At 32.4% G+C, this 17339-nt stretch overlaps 1 protein-coding gene across 1 annotated transcript; it reads right to left on the bottom strand.

Annotated features, from left to right (window-relative positions):
- Positions 1 to 8871: 8871 nt before the first annotated feature.
- On the bottom strand, positions 8872 to 10861 carry LOC130941962 (probable protein phosphatase 2C 25). The gene is made up of 4 exons (XM_057870618.1): positions 10288 to 10861; positions 9809 to 10150; positions 9543 to 9722; positions 8872 to 9446 (listed from the first exon to the last, which is right to left on the bottom strand). The coding sequence occupies exons 1-4, from the start codon at positions 10762 to 10764 to the stop codon at positions 9285 to 9287; spliced, it is 1161 nt and encodes a 386-aa protein (XP_057726601.1). The 5' UTR covers positions 10765 to 10861; the 3' UTR covers positions 8872 to 9284.
- Positions 10862 to 17339: the final 6478 nt, after the last annotated feature.

Genomic DNA, 17339 nt, shown 5'->3' on the forward strand with positions numbered 1-17339 from the left:
CTCCAAATAAGCATCCAAAACTCTTTATTAAGATGATGTTCCAAAGTACTAAAGGGACTGTTAAAAACAGAACAAGATAGCTTTTTGGCCATACCATATTTACATGCCCTCAAAAGCTTATTACATAATAATAGTCTCAACTTGACTACTTGAGTGCAATGAAGGCAAGGGCTTGCCATCAACCTCTTCTCTAATAACCCTTTTGTATGTAAGCATTCAGACGATCGAGCTCCTGTCTGTACTCGCTCACCACCGCACGAACCACATCTCCGACGGACACCATGCCCATCATTCCCTTATCATTGATCACAGGAATGTGTCTGATTCTTTTGTCTGGAGAAGAGAAATGAAAGATGAACCTGATCTCAAGTGTTCATTTTTATTTTGGACCAAAATAGTTGTCAATATAGAAAAATTAAGTGGCATTAATTATTGTTTTCCCATAATAACTCAATTAAATGAAGGAGTAAGTGACAAGAGAGTGTAAGTATGAGACAAGAATTAATGAGGACAATCTTGTACAATCAGTTAAATGAATCTAAATCTACAATTGTTTCAACCATTTCCTTAATTCATATGTGTAACTAGAATTGGACAAATATTTTGTATTAGAAGGGTAGATGACCAAAATCTTTTGCCAAATATTAAGTCCTAGAATAATTCATGCATGATTGTTGACTATTCTGGATAAATTAATATGTGCACTATGGTTATTTCAAAAATTTTAGTTTTGCATTTTTCAACCAAGTTATAACCTTTTATATTCATTAACTTTTCTCATGAAGGATCATAGAGTGATGAGCTTGTTCTGCAGCCACCAAATAACAATTATAGTTGTCGTTACATGTTTTAAACGAAAACAAATAAAGAAGGCTTTCATGGTTTGCACAAACTCTTGCATCCGAATCAATCTAATGCATGCATATTCCAATTGGGTAGGGGACCACTAATTAGATGATCCATAAAGTTTTAAAAAGTGTTAAATGAATAAAAGAAAATGCAAGTGCCAAAAGCAAAAAATATTCCCCTAAATAATAAAGGACAACAACTTATACCTCTTTGTCATGATATCTCCAACCTTAGTTAACTTGGATGATCTTCCCTGCACGATATCTTCCTGATCTGAGGTAATCTGGATAACATGATGATAGAACATCAGAACTTGTTACATAAACAACCTAGTGACAACTTCAACTCACTTTCATTGTAGTATATTATTGAACGACATAAACTGTCTACAATTATAAAAGTTTGTTAGGCTGCGTTTGGTTTTGAAAACATAACAAAACAAGACACTAGAAATAGAAAAATTTAGAATAAATAATAAAAAGTCTAATTTACCTTATTTTTTCTTTTACATAAAATTTAGAAAGAAAAATAAGATGGTAAAAAATATAATTGTGAAAAATTAATAGTGATAATAATAAAAAATGTCTCCGCTCAATATTTCTATATCCTTTTTGTCAGAAATGATTCAAAAAGTACTTCTACTCGATTTCAAATAGCTCAAGTACCTCTTCTAAACTTTTAGACCACCTAGGCTCAAGGCTCAAGGCTCAATTGTCTGTGGTTATTCAGACGCCTTATTTCCAAACAAGTAGTTAACTCGCTATTTAAATTATCATTCAAATATTATGTTTTCTTAATTATATTGGTGTTAGTATGTTACCAAAAAAATATTGGTGTTATTTTTTTTCTCTTTAGAGTTTTGGTGATTTAATATATAATTAATTTTTTTATATATACGAATTTTTTATTTAAATAAATTTAAAAAATATTTTATTAATTGAAATAAATAATTTTAAAAATATTTGCGAAAATACGTAGCATGTCCTATCTCGTTTACAGTATAAATGAGATAAGTTTACGAAACGAGATAAGATAGATCGAATTACACGTGTATATCTCGTTTACACTAGTAAGACAAATTTTCAATAGCTATAAAAGGATGTGCAACTCTTGGCATTCTCCACACACATTTCATATATTCTTTTTCTTTTTTTTTTTCAAAAAAGAGGCAAAATATCCAATAGTAGCGAATATATGGTTGTCTGTGTGTATTCCAATTGTCGTATGAAAAACAGTGACAATAGAGTGATATTTGAGTGTGATAATCCGTTACTGTTATGCACTCGGCGAGTAAGTTCTTTGTCCGAGTTGAAGAGTCTGATATTGAGTAACCTTGGTGGTTCAGGGAGAAAAGAGATTGGAAGGGTGGGATATAGGTTTCTTGTACCGTTGGAAAATAGAATTTTTCGTTTTTGTCTGTTTCGGTTCCAGGGCGATGAGCATGTGCGCCTCATGTTTGACATCTATGGAAGAATTATGGCGGAACAAGTAATGAAACTTTCTGCCGAGGTTGGTAATGTTGGTGGCGGTGGATCTGTATGTCTACTCGACTTTTGTGTAGGATGATCCACCTCTCGCACCACCACCAATTCATGTTGCTAGTTTAGTAGAAGACATGGACGTGGATGATGAAGACTTCGACGAAGAGTATGTTGCAGATAGCAACGATAGCTAGTGATTCTTTTGAAGATGATGATGATGAGGAGTTTGTACGGGAGATGCCGGTAGAGGCTGCGATGAGTTATGTTTTGTCTCTCTCCATCCGATTTCGGCGCTATCAGATATATCAAGTCACTATCATGCATTAGATCTGGACGCGATGCATGAGAAATTTTCATTTTCCAACACTATAGAAGACGATTACAACCTAGACGGTCGGGTGAAATTTTGATTCGGCCACAGATTCAAAAGTAGAGATGCAGTAATGCAAGGTGTGAAAAACTATAGCATACGCAGAAATGCTGAGTACCAAGTGGTCGAATCGGACTGATTAAAGTACCATGTACATTGCTGCCAAGCTGCAACTAGATGTTCCTGGAGTCTCCGTGTAGCCCTCCGACAGAACTTCAGATACTGGTGAGGTCAAGTTTAATTGTGTTGTATTTAGTCATTTATCATTTTTAAATCTGGTGGAGTTTCCAACCATGATTGTTCTATTTCGCTAGGAAAGTCCAGATGGTTGGTGGAGCGCATACGTGTTTAGTACCCACCATGTCCCAAGACCATTGACAGCTAGACAGCAATCTTATCTGCAATGTCATCTTGCTGGTGATACAGTCCAACCCATCTGTCAGCATCCCTATCCTACAGGGTTCAGTTCGGCAAAGCTATCACTTCAAACCCTCGTATAGAAAAGTTTGGATAGCGAAGAAAAAGGCAATTGCGCATATATACGGGGACTGGGAGGAGTCATACAACAAGGGCGTTCCATGCTTATTGTGTTAAACACATGGCGCAAACTTCATGTCTCGTTTCAAGTAGTGGTAGCCACCAAAGATGGATCAGATTGTTCGACTTGTCCGTCATCAGGTATCCCCCAATCAGTAACATGATGTAACACTTTGTATATTGTCGGAGTGTGTCTAGTTCAGTGGTGTCGGGCATATGTCGGACTCGGTTCCGAAACCATGTCAGCTTCAACAAGAAAGACTCCTTCCTTTGCGCTCCCTACTGTTGAACCACTGGAGGCCTGGTACCATGTAGTCGCTCCACCAACTCCCACGTCTCAGTGCTGTACCATCTGTAGAAATCACAGAAGCACCCGAATTGACTCCCTATGCGCGCATAGTTGAGGTGGTACGCAACCTCCTGTAGGATGATGATGCACTCATCCCATGGCATGCAGGTGGAACGTATGGGTCTCCGGACGCCAGCGCTCTACGAATACCGTGATCAGGGAGTTGTCAAAGACGAAGTCTGTAAGAGACACCTTGTCGCCGAAGCCAGCCTCCCTCAAATACGAGATGATGACGTCCGGTGGTAGAAGTGTGTGACTCACTCGTCAAAGAAGAAGTAGGCGAGACCTGAAAATGATTCATATCCTATCAATGATCTGTTGCTAACGATACATTCAACCACCTGAACTATAAATTATATTCTAGTTATTGACAAGTATCCTAACCATGACTATACATATATGCGATAACATAAACATGAAGATAACAAAACTAACCGCGAAGTCGGCTGTCCCGAAGACGTGCCATGTCGCGTTCAATCAATTGATGTTCGGATCACGTGTGCATTTGCGCGCGCCATTTTATTTTTACTCAATAATATGGTCAGAAAAGGATAGAAGAAAAGAAAAAGTGGTGGAAAGGTTAAAAATGGGACCCAAAACGTCATTGTGAATGATATATATATATATATATATATATATATGTATATATATATGCCGTACCCAGTCTTATCAATAAATATTTTTAAAATTATTTATTTTAGTAAATAATTTTTTTTTAATTTATTTAAATTAAAAACGTATTATTTTCATCTTCTAATGGTTTTAATCAAGCCTTATTAGTTGCTTTCTCTTTAAAATTAATTAAGTCATTACAATAATTATTGAAACAAATAGATCAATTTGCTGATGATATCAAATAATTTTACATATAAATCAGTTGTATATTATATCATATCGCATTCGTAAATAATATGTTTATCTCTTAATTATGTAGTACTAATCTAAAAATCATACAAACACACATACTTGATTAAATGATAAGATACCACCTAATGAAATTCAATAAGTTAATACAAAATACAAAATAAAAAAAAATAACATTATTTCAAATTCGAAACAGCCAAGTAGCCAACTATAATGCTGCATCATATCATACATATGGAAATATTTGACTACGTTAGCTATAGATTAAAATCAGTTACTAAAATTAGTTACCAGTATAAAATATCAATGTTCTGAGAACCGGACCGGACCGGCCGGTTCAACCGGGTTAACCGGAAACCGGTCCGGTCCACATGGAAAATTGCCCTGCAAAAAACCGGTGGAAAAACCGGCCGACCGGTGGTTAACCGGCGAACCGGGTGAACCGGCCCGGTTTTTGTCAACGCCGGTTCTCTCCCAGCCCCCTGAAAACGGTGTCGTATTAACTTAAAAAAAAAAAAAAAATTAAAACAGCCAATATCTGAAGCTGCTTCCCCCTTCCCTTCGACATTTCCCATTTTCCCCCAAATCTCCAAAACTAACCTAAAGCCAAAATCCCTTCACCTTTGTTTCGAAGACAGCCACCCTAATCGGAGCTGCAGACGGCGGAGGTGGTCGTCTTGTCTGCGTCGAGGCTGGAGTCGCGGGTCGTGGGTCACCGTCGCTCGTCGTCTTCTCTGCTTCCAGGGTCGCTCACCGTCGCTCGTCCATCACTGGTCGTCTTCTCTGTTTCGTGCTCGCTTACCGTCGCTGGTCGTCTTCTCTCCTTCGAGGTTAGTTCGTTCTGGCCTCTGGGTTGAACCAGTTTAAGGCTTCTGATGTTAGGGTTTAGGGTTGTGCTTCCTGCTCGGTTGTTAAGCTCTGTTATTAAATTTTATTTTTTTTTGTTCTGTGCTTCAAATTATTAAGGCTGTTGTATGTTGGATAATTTGATTAAGTTCTGTGTTCTTGACTTCTTGGTTGATAATGATTTCTGTTCTGTTAATTTTTGATTGTTAATTTCGGTTGTTAGGGTGGATAATGAACTATGCTCTGTTAATAATGAACTCTGCTCTGTTATTAAATTTTGTTGGTTTTTTTTGTTCTGTGCTTCAAATTATTAAGGCTGTTGTATGTTGAATAAATTGATTAAGTTCTGTGTTCTTGGTTGATTAAATTCTGTTCTTGGTTGAATAAAGTGAATAAATTGTATGTTGCTGGCATTCTGAATTTAGATGGAACCGTCCCAAAATGATCAACAACAACAACATAATGCTGTACAAGAATCTCAGACAGGTTCCTCTCGAGGAAAATCTGACCCTGCTTGGGAATATTTCACTGTGAAATATGATAAGAATCATAAGGCACAATATACATGTATCTTTTGTTTGAATACTTATAATGGAGGGGGGATATATAGGATGAAATATCATCTTGCGAAACATTATGTTTGTCATTTATGTGCGTTTTAATTTCTTTAGTTATAAACTTTGACATTTGAAGTTGTCTTTGACCTTTTAATGATGAATTATGTATTGTTTATTTTGTGAAATTATTAAATTTTGAATCTTATTAGTTTAAAAATTATTGCATTTAACTTTTTAAAATTATGTTTTGATTTTTTTTTTTATAATTTTATTATATATTTAATTAAACCGGTTCAACCACGGTTCAACCCTGGTTGAACCATTGAACCATTGAACCAGTCACTTGACCGGTCCGGTTCTCGCAACCTTGTAAAATATATATTATAATATAAATATATATTAAAATTAATTTAAATTATATATATTTATGTTTAGATATAAATATATTAATAATTATTTTTAGTAGTTAATTTATACAAATATTATTTAAAAAAATAATTTAAATTTATACAAATATTATTTAAAAAAAATAATTTAAATTAATTTTTTTAAAGTTAAAAATGACATTTAAATTTATGATCTAGATAAATATAAAAAATTATGTCATTTAAACTATAATTTATTGATAAATTTATTTTGTTTAATATTTATTAACTATTATTAAAATTAATAAATATTAATAAATAAACCATTTTTTTTTTATCTTCCTTAACGTTACTGCCATACATAATACATAATATATATGATTGAGCTATGACTCATTCTCCAAGAATGAATCAATTATTTTTCAAGTTTATATTGATAATCCGGTTTATGGAGATGGTTGCCGTATGGTACGGGATACATGCACTTGATTATATAGTACAAATGCTGATTGGTGATTGGTGATTGGAACTTTAGGTTTGGTTACATGCATATATATTTCAGTCTTAATTTTTTAGATATTTTATGTATGTATAGTACCTTGAGAGTGTGGATCATGCATCTTATTAGGTTATTATTCTAGCGAAATATCATTATAGGATATTTGTGTACAAATGTTAAGAAACATGTTGTGCCTTCCTAGAAGGATCACACCAACGTGTCCCATGCGTATTCATGTATGTTCATCCAAAGTCAATCTCAAGTCAAGCCAAAATGAAAATGAAAAACAAATATCATATATACTCTAGCTACCTCTTTGATTAATGGTGTCCCCATTCTTTGGTTCGTACACCAAACTCGTGCATTTTATTAATGGAGTCACACAATTAATTAATAATAATAGTTAGATCTTGATAGATACTAATTCCCTTCGAGTATAATCACATTTGTTATCTCTTAATATTTTATTTTTAGTTTTCTTCCTAGAACCAAAGTGAGTCATTCTTAATGTCGAAATGTCATAAAGTATCTCTATTACTAAATTATATTTGTAAAGGATAACCGACAAAAATTAATAATTAAGAAATAATTTTCATTTTATAAATACTTTTTAAGCATTCTTAGAATAACTAGTGTTGAATTAAACAATTATTACTTAAGCAGGTTATTAAATCAAGAGTGTTATATTCTTTTTTACTTGAATATATATATTTTGACCATTTATTGTATTTTATATAAATGATTTAGATTTACATGAGGTAATTTCGTATTCGACTTGACAAAATCTTTTATGATACAGTATTTGAGATAATAAAAGTTCAAATAATATCATATATATATTAAAGTTTGAATATTTAATTTAATATATAAATATATATAAAATTTTATCATATTATTCAAGAAATATTGAATTCCTTACATTTCTAGAATTGCATTATCATTCGCCAAATTAAACCTATCCTATTTGTTATACTCATCAAAAAGTTAAACTACTTAAATTTAAAACATTTTTCAATAAAGTTGCACATAATTTTTGCTCACGTTTTTTGTGTCTTAATTTGTTCAATCTTATTAAAACTAAAGTAAAACCTCAGTTACTATATAATATGTACAACTCTAAAAACATGGGTTAATATATAACTATTGTCAATCAAATAAAGTTGAGGATCTGAAACTAACACTGAATAAACTCATTGAACAATTATGAGGTGGGTGATGTTTATTATTGAGTGAGCAACGGTAGCAAAAGACAAAATGTGTTTATCAATCAAGAATGTGTCTATTTTATTTGTTCAATTAGGTGGTCGGCAGATGAAGAAGGGGTCAGTGCTTCTTAACGGCATTGAAACATAACTTGGTCAACTTATGTCATCGGTGTTCATCATATTTCATATTAGAAAATTATTAGTCATATTCATACATAAGTTTTCACACAAATTAGTCTATCAAATAATTTAGGGTAAACTAATAATAATTTGGTTGTCTAATAAGTTTGTGGTTATTTTTTCTTTGATAATAATGGATAGATTTTTTTAACAAAAAAAAGTAGGTTTTTCCTAAATAAATGAAGATTACTGTTAGTTCTTCAAACTTTTATATACCAAACAAGATAAAGATATGACACGTTTAACAGATTTTAAATGGTAATACTAGAAAAACAAAAAAAAAAAACAGCAAGAATTTGTATTATTTAGTATTTATTAATTATCGTAACAATTAATAAATGTTAAATAAGATAAATTATGACTGTTTTTTATTAATTTTGGCTAATTTTTTTTTATCAAATATTTCCGATTTTAAATCTCCCATAAACCAACAATTTTTAGAAGCTAAATAAGTGGTTTAATCAATAATTAAAGTAGCAAAAAGATATACTCGACGTGTTTATATTTCTTTCATCTTACAATAATTAGAGGTTGATTAAACAACGTTATTTCATCTTACAACGGTATTATAATAATTTCTACGGAAAACCAACAACGGCTTATATTTGACGTGCTTATTTGCACAAAGCACAAGTCAATTATTATAACGTTAGAATCATATCAGCAAGGATGAATCTGAATTGCGAACCGTTGAAGATTGAAGTAACGGCTAAAGAGCAAATTATGAAAGGAAGGATTCATCCCTTGAAAATTGAAATTGGTAACAGGATTAAGTCTCAAATCTAACTGGGCAACGACTAAATCTAATTTAAATTTATTAGCATATGAACTTGGCCAAATATGCAAGAGATTCAATGAATAGTAGTAGTAATGTGTAATCCAAATTGGACGGACGGCTGTGCCACAAATTTGATCACTTCCAAGTTCCAACTTGGAAAAATGAATTGAATTGGCATTAAATGAAGTATAAAGAATGCTTATTACATCAAAATATCATTCTAGGGTGAAAAAATAAAAAATAAAAAATGCTAATGTCATTTTGTTAATTTCTCTGCCTGTCTAAGGGTGCGAAAAATTTTGTAGTAAATGTCTGTCATCATCAGGTATATACAGAAAAGAATCAAAGCTACTCTTCTATTCATCAGGGTATCCCCATTCTTCTCTCTTCTTCTTCTTCAAAGTTCAAATGTAGCGGCCAAGCATGATAAGCATAACACTTGTATCATCCATGGAACCGCGCGAAACGGACAAATCTACAAGCTTTTTACATGCCAGCAATGGCTGCGGCTTGCTGCTACCTACGCAAAGAGGTCGAGCAATGTCTACTGCTTCTTGGTTACTAACCTGAGACAAGAGTTGCAATCAACAACTTATTAGTGATCGATCCAATACTATGAAACTATGAACATTGCAATGGATTTGATTTTAATGCTAATTTACCTTATCCCATAATCCATCTGAAGCTAAGATTAACAAGTCATGTTCAGGTTCGATCCTGATAACTTTGGTCTCGGGTTCGGCGATCACCCATTGTTTTAGGTGCCTATCGCCGATTCCCCTCGACACAGCAAGGGATCCTTGGATCCTCCATACACCGCGGCACAGATCAACATAGCCACCCTGCAAAACAAATTCAAATTTACTCAATACATAAGAATGAAGATAGCCAATACGGAAATCATGATGATTCATGGAATGCTTCTTACCTGAGTCTCAATTCTTTCCCTTTCATCTTCCCGGGAAGGGCGGTGATCAGAAGTGAGGGCCTCAGCAACCCCTCCTCTGCTTATAACAGCGCGGCAATCGCCGGCATTGGACACAGCAAGGTTACCATTGCGAATCAAAGCGGTGACACAGCAAGATCCGCCATGGAGATCGCTTTTCAAGAAAGCAGAATCAGTCTTGAGATAACCGCGCTTCACAGCCTCCTCAATGCTATCTTCTTCTTCGCTAAGAATCACTTCATCTAACACATTCTTTTCTAAGTTATTTGCCACAAATTCGGCAGCCTTTGCACCACCGTGCCCATCGAAAATTCCAAAAAATGCCTGCATTCATCATTTCCAAACAAATTTTGCTAATTAGATTTTCTCCAAATCCATTCCACCTAGGGTTACATGAATCCTATTAATAACAAATAAAAACCCTAAATCTGAATTAAAAAGAAAAAGTAAAATTTTGTTACCAGTTTTTGTTGTCCGCGTAGGTTATCAGCAGCGGAGTAGCGATCTTCCATGTACTCCCTCCTCCCTCTCTTGCAATAAACAGAGAAGGCATCACGCTCCTCCTCCACAACATCACGCGGCGGCGCAGCAGAGGGTGTGGGCGGAATCCCAAAGGCCAAGGAGCTAACAGGTATATCAAGCCTAGCAGGCCTCTTCCTCTTCAAAACGGTGCCGTTTGGTGACGTAGCGGAAGCTGAAACGGCAACAACACCGGAAAGCGAAGCGGGAATAGGCGGCTTGGGAAGACGAAGACGCAACGGCGACGAAGAAGGAGAAGAAGGAGAAGGAGAAGAAGAAGAAGCGGGAGAAGAGCAAGACGACGCCGTAGAAGAAGCCGCAGCAGCAGAAATTGAAGTAATGATTGAAGGCTTGGAGTAGAATAGCGATGACGGAGGAGAGAACACTGGAGAATTGGAAACTGCGACGGAGCAAGACATGTTCTATTCTATTCTATTCTATTCTATTCTATTCAATTCAATTCGATTTGAAACGTTGGAATTGGTCTCTCTTTCTCTCTGATTGGTTACATAGAAGAGAGGAAAAGAAGAGAGAGGAATGTGTATTTATAGGGTTCAGAAACAGAGAAGCAGTGTGGGGCCCGTTTCATTTTTTGCGTGTTATTTGCCGCACAGGCACACAGCTATGTAATCTATCCTCAGTCAAATTTCTTTCTTTAAAACCTTCTTTGACCACTATTTTCTCTCTCTAAATGACTCTTTTCACCCTCCCTAATCTGCTTTTCTGTTACCCTTCTCTTATTTCGTTATACTACTATTTATCTTAGTAATAACAACAAATTTATTTTTTTTTATTTTTTTCCTCTATTAGTGTAAATTAAATATTTAAATTAATTATGTTACGTGTCCATAAAAAAGTAATCATTAAATTAATTATTTATATAAAATATATATTTATATATAAATATATAATGATTAATTTTTTATAGGAACATACATTTTTTAAAATTAAATAGTTTAATTTGTCTTTGAATTTTATTTTATAATTGGTTAAATTTGACTATGTATCCATTTTTATACAAATGTTTGTAGGGTAAATTAAATGTCAGTGTTGTTTTTTTTATTTATATTACAAACATTGAAAAATTTACATAATATAATAGACATAGTTTTAACCTTATAAAAAATTGCTAGCAAATATCATCGTATAACTACTGTAACAATTTATAATAGTGTTTGGTGGAGAGATAGAGACAGAAAGATTAAGATTGAGAGATAGAGATTAAGAGACAAATATTGAAAATAAATTTTAGTATTCTGTTTAGTATAAAATGGAAGACAGGAATTGAAACAAGAATGAAACTCTAATTTAATTTGCACAAAGGGTAAAATTAGAATTAATTAATTGAAATGAGAGTATTTTAGGTATAAAATGTTATTAAATTTTTAGTCTCCATCTCTAAAAATTTTAGTCCTCTGTGTCTCTACTTTTTGGACGTACTGAAATACTGAAATTTCGGAGACAGAGACTGAAATTTTAATACCAGTTTCTGAACCAACAAACACGATACTGAGTCTCAGTCTCTCAGTCTCTTTCTTAATACCTCAAAACAAACGCTACCTAAAGTACAATACTTCTTTAATTTGCTGTGTCTGCGTATTGGATATATTTTGGATACAATATTTATTGACACTCGTTCGACATGTGTGTCTTTTGTGTTCAATTGTATCTTAATAAAAAATAAAACAAAATTTTCCGAACACGTTTAGACAAATCTAAATACTATTACGTATTAGCATATTCAATTTTATTCTTAATATATGTATTCTTAAAATGAGTTTAAAAATAGTATTTATTATTAATTATTACAACAAAAAATATTTTATATAATTAAAAAATATTAAAATAATTAAAAAATTAATTTATATTTTATTATCAATCAAATACCAAAATATAATTATAATTTCTCTAAAAACTACTTTATATTTTATATATATCATGTCCCCTTATCTTATAAAAATTTTAAATTTGTGTATCAATATATTTCGTTTCGTGTCATGTCCTATATCCGTACATTATAAATAACAGCAATACTGTAAAGTAAAAAATGAAGTTGAGTAAAAAAAAAAAGTGAAAATTGCACTCTTTATAGTTAAGAAAAATAAGAAATTAAAAACATTATATACAATGTATATTTTACTCAACATGTAACTACAATATTTTACTTTTCACCAAATATCATTTTTCACCAAAAAAAATTCCCTAACATAAATGTCGCATGTGACAACTTATGGTAATATAACATGAATAACTTCAAAAAATATTTTAAAATACGATAAAAATTAATATAAAAAAACTATATCATAAAAGGCAGAATATTTTTGTTTGAACTTAAAATGTAATAACATTAAGTTATTTTTAAAATATTTAAGATAAAAATAAAAAATAAGAAATAATATTAACATTTACTTCTAAATATTTCAGATAAAAATAATAATTACTGATAAAATAATATTTATTTTTTTATATATTTTTTCTGTTTGCCCTATGGATTAGTGTAACTTTTAAGTTTTTTTTTTAAAGCATAATCCTTGCTAGGATTTTGTTCTATAATTGGTTAACGTTTCATGTTTCTTAAAAAGAAAGATACTCAATGATCAAGCTAGTTAATGCATAAAATAGTGGTCAACTGGTCATGAATGTGAATGAGTGTAAAAAAGGTAAATATATATTGACTAAAGAGAATATTACCTCTTATTTTAAATTATTTATTTTAGAAAAATATATATTATTCTGTTTTTAGAAATTGAAATGCATAATTATTAGCGGGAATTAGTATTTTCTAGAAAAGATCTGCATAAATTATCTAGAGGCATTAGCATGAAAACCTACTTTGAATGTTGACCAGAACCTGTTGTTATTAAAGGTATTTTGAATTGAACAACGAAGGGTATGAATGTGATTTGGGCGGTGAAGAAGTGTGATATGGGGAAGTAAATACAACTGTTAAAGACTAGAATATTATTAAATTAGAAAAAAGATTTAAAAAAACATTTGAGGGGTGGGGTTGTTCTAATTGCAGCCTGCGGATAAAATAATTAAATAAATAAGAGTATAGTTAGATTGTATTTTAAGAGCATATTTTAAAAGAATAATAATAAAAAATTATTAAATTTTTTATGTATCAAATATATGTATAACCTATATTTTTATAAAATATTGTTATAATATTTTTTAAATATGCTCTTAAAAACAGAAGATAACAAAATTCAATAAATAAATAGAAAATAGTGTTTTTGACCCAGGAAAGAAGGAAAAGGAAAAGGAAAAATAAAGAATAGCCTTTTCTTAATTACGGAAAATAATAAGGGTTGAAAGAGTGTTTTTCGTTCTTAGCTTTTCGGCTTTGACTTAATCACTTACAAGGTCACCGTTGCCTAGGCCAGCTTCCAAAAAAGTATTTGATTATTTGCTTAGTTTAGAATTTTTTATTTATTTTGGCATGAGAGCATGGGGACCCACTTTTGTGATTAACATGGAGAGAGAAATGAGAATTGAATTTCAATTGAGAAAGTTCTTTGAAGTTACCGTTGGGATTAACAGATAACAATAAGGACAGATTCTTCATTGCTTGGCTTCCATGACTCATGACCGTTGTCGCCTCTCAAATGGTGTTAGTGATAAGTGACAAAACTCACAACCTGAATCTAAGTGCCCTGTCTGGTAGCCATTTCATCCGTGTGAGCCTGTGAAGATTTTTTTTCCCCATAAAATCAGTTCTACACTTCTACCAGATAGACAATAAAAAAATCTAAACAAGGTAAACAATAAATTAATTTCTTAGCCCATCCAAAAAAAAAAAAATCCACTCAAATTAAGTAACAAAAAACTGTTTTACTTTATGTTTTCAAAATTTGACTATTCGCTGTTACTATTGATTTCGATATTTTAAAGGTTTAATTATTTTGTTAGATTTTGTAAAATTTTTAATTAGATTCTTATATATTTTTTTTAATTGGATTCAGGTCTTTGGATTAATTTTTTTTTCAATTAAGTTTTTTTAGTAGTAATTGGCTTAATTTTATAGGGACCCAACTAAAAAAAAAGAATTGGTATAGGAACCTAAATAAAAGGAAAAAAAATGTAGGGACCTAATTAAAAAAAATTTGGCGCAAGGACTCAATTAAAAGGAAAAAAAGTATAGGGACCTAATTGAAAATTTCGCGAAACTATAGGGACCAACAGAATAATTAAACTTATTTTAAATGGTTGATTTTTAAATTTTTAAATTTGTTAATAATTATTTAATTAATTAGAAATCTAAATTTTAATTGCGCTGTTGGTCCCTCTTCATTAGTCAACTTCAATGTTGCCAAACTTTTTCTCTATCAAGTCGTCGGTTTAGAATGAAAATAATCATTCATATACCTAGTAAAATGAATATCTAGCGAATTTTATTGTATCTACATAAATCCAATTCAAATTAAATGAACATTCACTTTAGAATAAAAATAATCATCCATATATTTAGTAAAATGAACATCCACATCCAAAAAAAAGAAAAAGGAGGAGGACTTCAACGGCGGAGGAGGATGGCAACGAGACAGCACTGCCTAACGATCACGAGACAGCAGTAGCGGCGCCACATATACAACCCCAAACACGTTAATGAGGGTGTCCGGTAAAGTAACGACGGTGATGTGCGGGGGGTGGTGGTCAAAGGAGCAACGACGACAAGAGTTCGGAGGCGACAATGGTGTCTGGAGAGGGAGAGATCGACACCGATGAGGGGCTGATGAGATGAACAACGTCGGTGCTGAGAGGGGTTTGGGGAGAAGCTGGTGCGGCAAAAAGGGGAACGTCGGTGTTCTTCTACTTCTCACCGGCTATCTCCAGCGACGACGGTGAGTAATGATCGTGGACGTGAGAGAAATTGGCGCGAACATCGGAAGCGTGGTTATGGTAGAATTAAGAGTAACCGTGCATAGTGTGAATGTGTTTAGGTGTTAATCCTGATTTTTCAAATTTTAAATCTGTTAATAATTATTTAATCAATTAAAAATTTGAATTTGAATTTTTTTTGAATCGTTGTTCATATTGTTCATTATATATATTGTTTATCTATACTTTTTCTTTTTCTAAGATTCATCTAACAGATAGAGAGTTAAACCCCAAAATGGTCTTTGAGATTGGCGTTTTGCACTGAAATCGTCCCTGAGATTTCAATTGCACTAATTACGTCCCTGAGATTGAAAAAAATGCACCATAGTAGTCCCTGACCCATTTTCCATTAACGACATGATGACATGGCATGATGACGTGGACTGTAAGTGACACGTGTCACTTCATGATTTGGCCACGTGTAATGGTAGGATGATGTGGTGTCCAGTGACACGTGGCATGCTAACGTGGATAGTTGTGCCACGTGTCACAATGTTATTTGGCCACGTGTCCAGTTGTGCCACGTGTCGCAATATTATTCGTCCACGTGTCATCCATTATACCATCGTTGTATATGCACCAAATTAGTCCCTCACTTTGCATTAAGTTACTCATTTTAGTCCCTGAAATTGAATGTCGTGCACCAAACTAGTCCCTTCACCAATTTTTTCTCATTTTTTTAAATTTAAAATTTTAATATCTTGGATACACTAATTTCAATTCTATTTTTTCATATATCGTTTAAATACAAGTGCTTTTATAAAAAAATTTAAGATTTTAGTTTTAATTATATAATTTTTTTATAATTTAATATTGGTAAATTTTGTAATATATAAGTATGTTATTATAAAAAAATAATTATATGATTGATTAGACACATTTTTTTCATAAAAAATATGTGTTTTTAACAAGAAATTAATAATTAAAATAAATATTTTTTTCTTATGAAATACACGTTTTCGTTATGTATAAATGAGCTAGATTGAAGGCACTTCAACCACCCTCACTACTACTTTTGATTTCTGCAGTCTAGACGAAAGAGGTCGGAGATGATAATGAGGGAAGCTTGAAATGCCTTCACGTCAACTCCAAGACGGCGGCTATTAGAGGTATCCGCAAGAAAAAAATATTTTATAAAAATACTGAAAGAGGTTGGAGATGGTAGTGAAGGTGCTTGAAAAGCCTTCACGTTAACTCCAAGTCGGCGAATAGGGTATTCGCAAGAGAAAAAATATTTTATAAAAACACTTTTATTTGAAGAACGTGTGAAAAAATAGAATTGAAATTAATGCATTAAAAAATATTGAGAATTTTGAATTTATAGAAAAAATGAGAAAAAATTGATGAAGGGACTAGTTTGGTGCACGACATTCAATTTCAGGGACTAAAATGAGTTACTTAATGCAAAGTGAGGAACTAATTTGATGCATATACAACGATGGCATAATGGATGACACGTAGACGAATACTGTTGCGACACGTGGCACAATTGGACACGTAGCCAAATAACATTGTGACACGTGGCACAACTATCCACGTTAGCATGCCACGTGTCACTGGACACCACATCATCCTACCATTACACGTGGCCAAATCATGAAGTGACACGTGTCACTTACAGTCCACGTCATCATGCCATGTCATCACGTCGTTAATGGAAAATGGGTCAGGGACTACTATGGTGCATTTTTTTTCAATCTCAAGGACGTAATTGGTGCAATTGGAATCTCATGGATGATTTCAGTGCAAAACGCCAATTTCAGGGACTATTTTAGGGTTTAACTCAACAGATAGACGAATTTCTACAATGAATACAAAATTTATTCGGCAAAATTTGTTTATGAATTTGACAAACTTGTTTACGTTATAGTATGATTTAGATAATCTTAATATATATTTATTTTTTAATTAATCCTATGGCATAAAATGTGTTTTAATTTTTTTATATTTATTTTATGAAATTTTTTAAAGTTTAAAAAATATCTTCAGTGTTTAATTTATTTGTATTTTGTCCATACATTTTAAATATGTTTCGAATATCTCATTGAGAACTAATATTTAATAAAAATGTTGACGTAAAAATTGTGTGTTGATGTATTATTAATAGGTAGTT

The sequence above is a fragment of the Arachis stenosperma genome, chromosome 7 (genome assembly GCF_014773155.1).
Source record: "Arachis stenosperma cultivar V10309 chromosome 7, arast.V10309.gnm1.PFL2, whole genome shotgun sequence".
NCBI classification, from domain to species: Eukaryota; Viridiplantae; Streptophyta; class Magnoliopsida; order Fabales; family Fabaceae; genus Arachis; species Arachis stenosperma.

Coding starts and splice junctions, on each gene's coding strand:
- LOC130941962 (XM_057870618.1), bottom strand. CDS start 10,764: ATGTCTTGCTCCGTCGCAGTTTCCAATTCTCCAGTGTTCTCTCCTCCG. Junction 9,723..9,808: donor GGGAAAGAATTGAGACTCAG/GTAAGAAGCATT, acceptor TTTGTTTTGCAG/GGTGGCTATGTTGATCTGTG. Junction 9,447..9,542: donor CAGATGGATTATGGGATAAG/GTAAATTAGCAT, acceptor CTCTTGTCTCAG/GTTAGTAACCAAGAAGCAGT.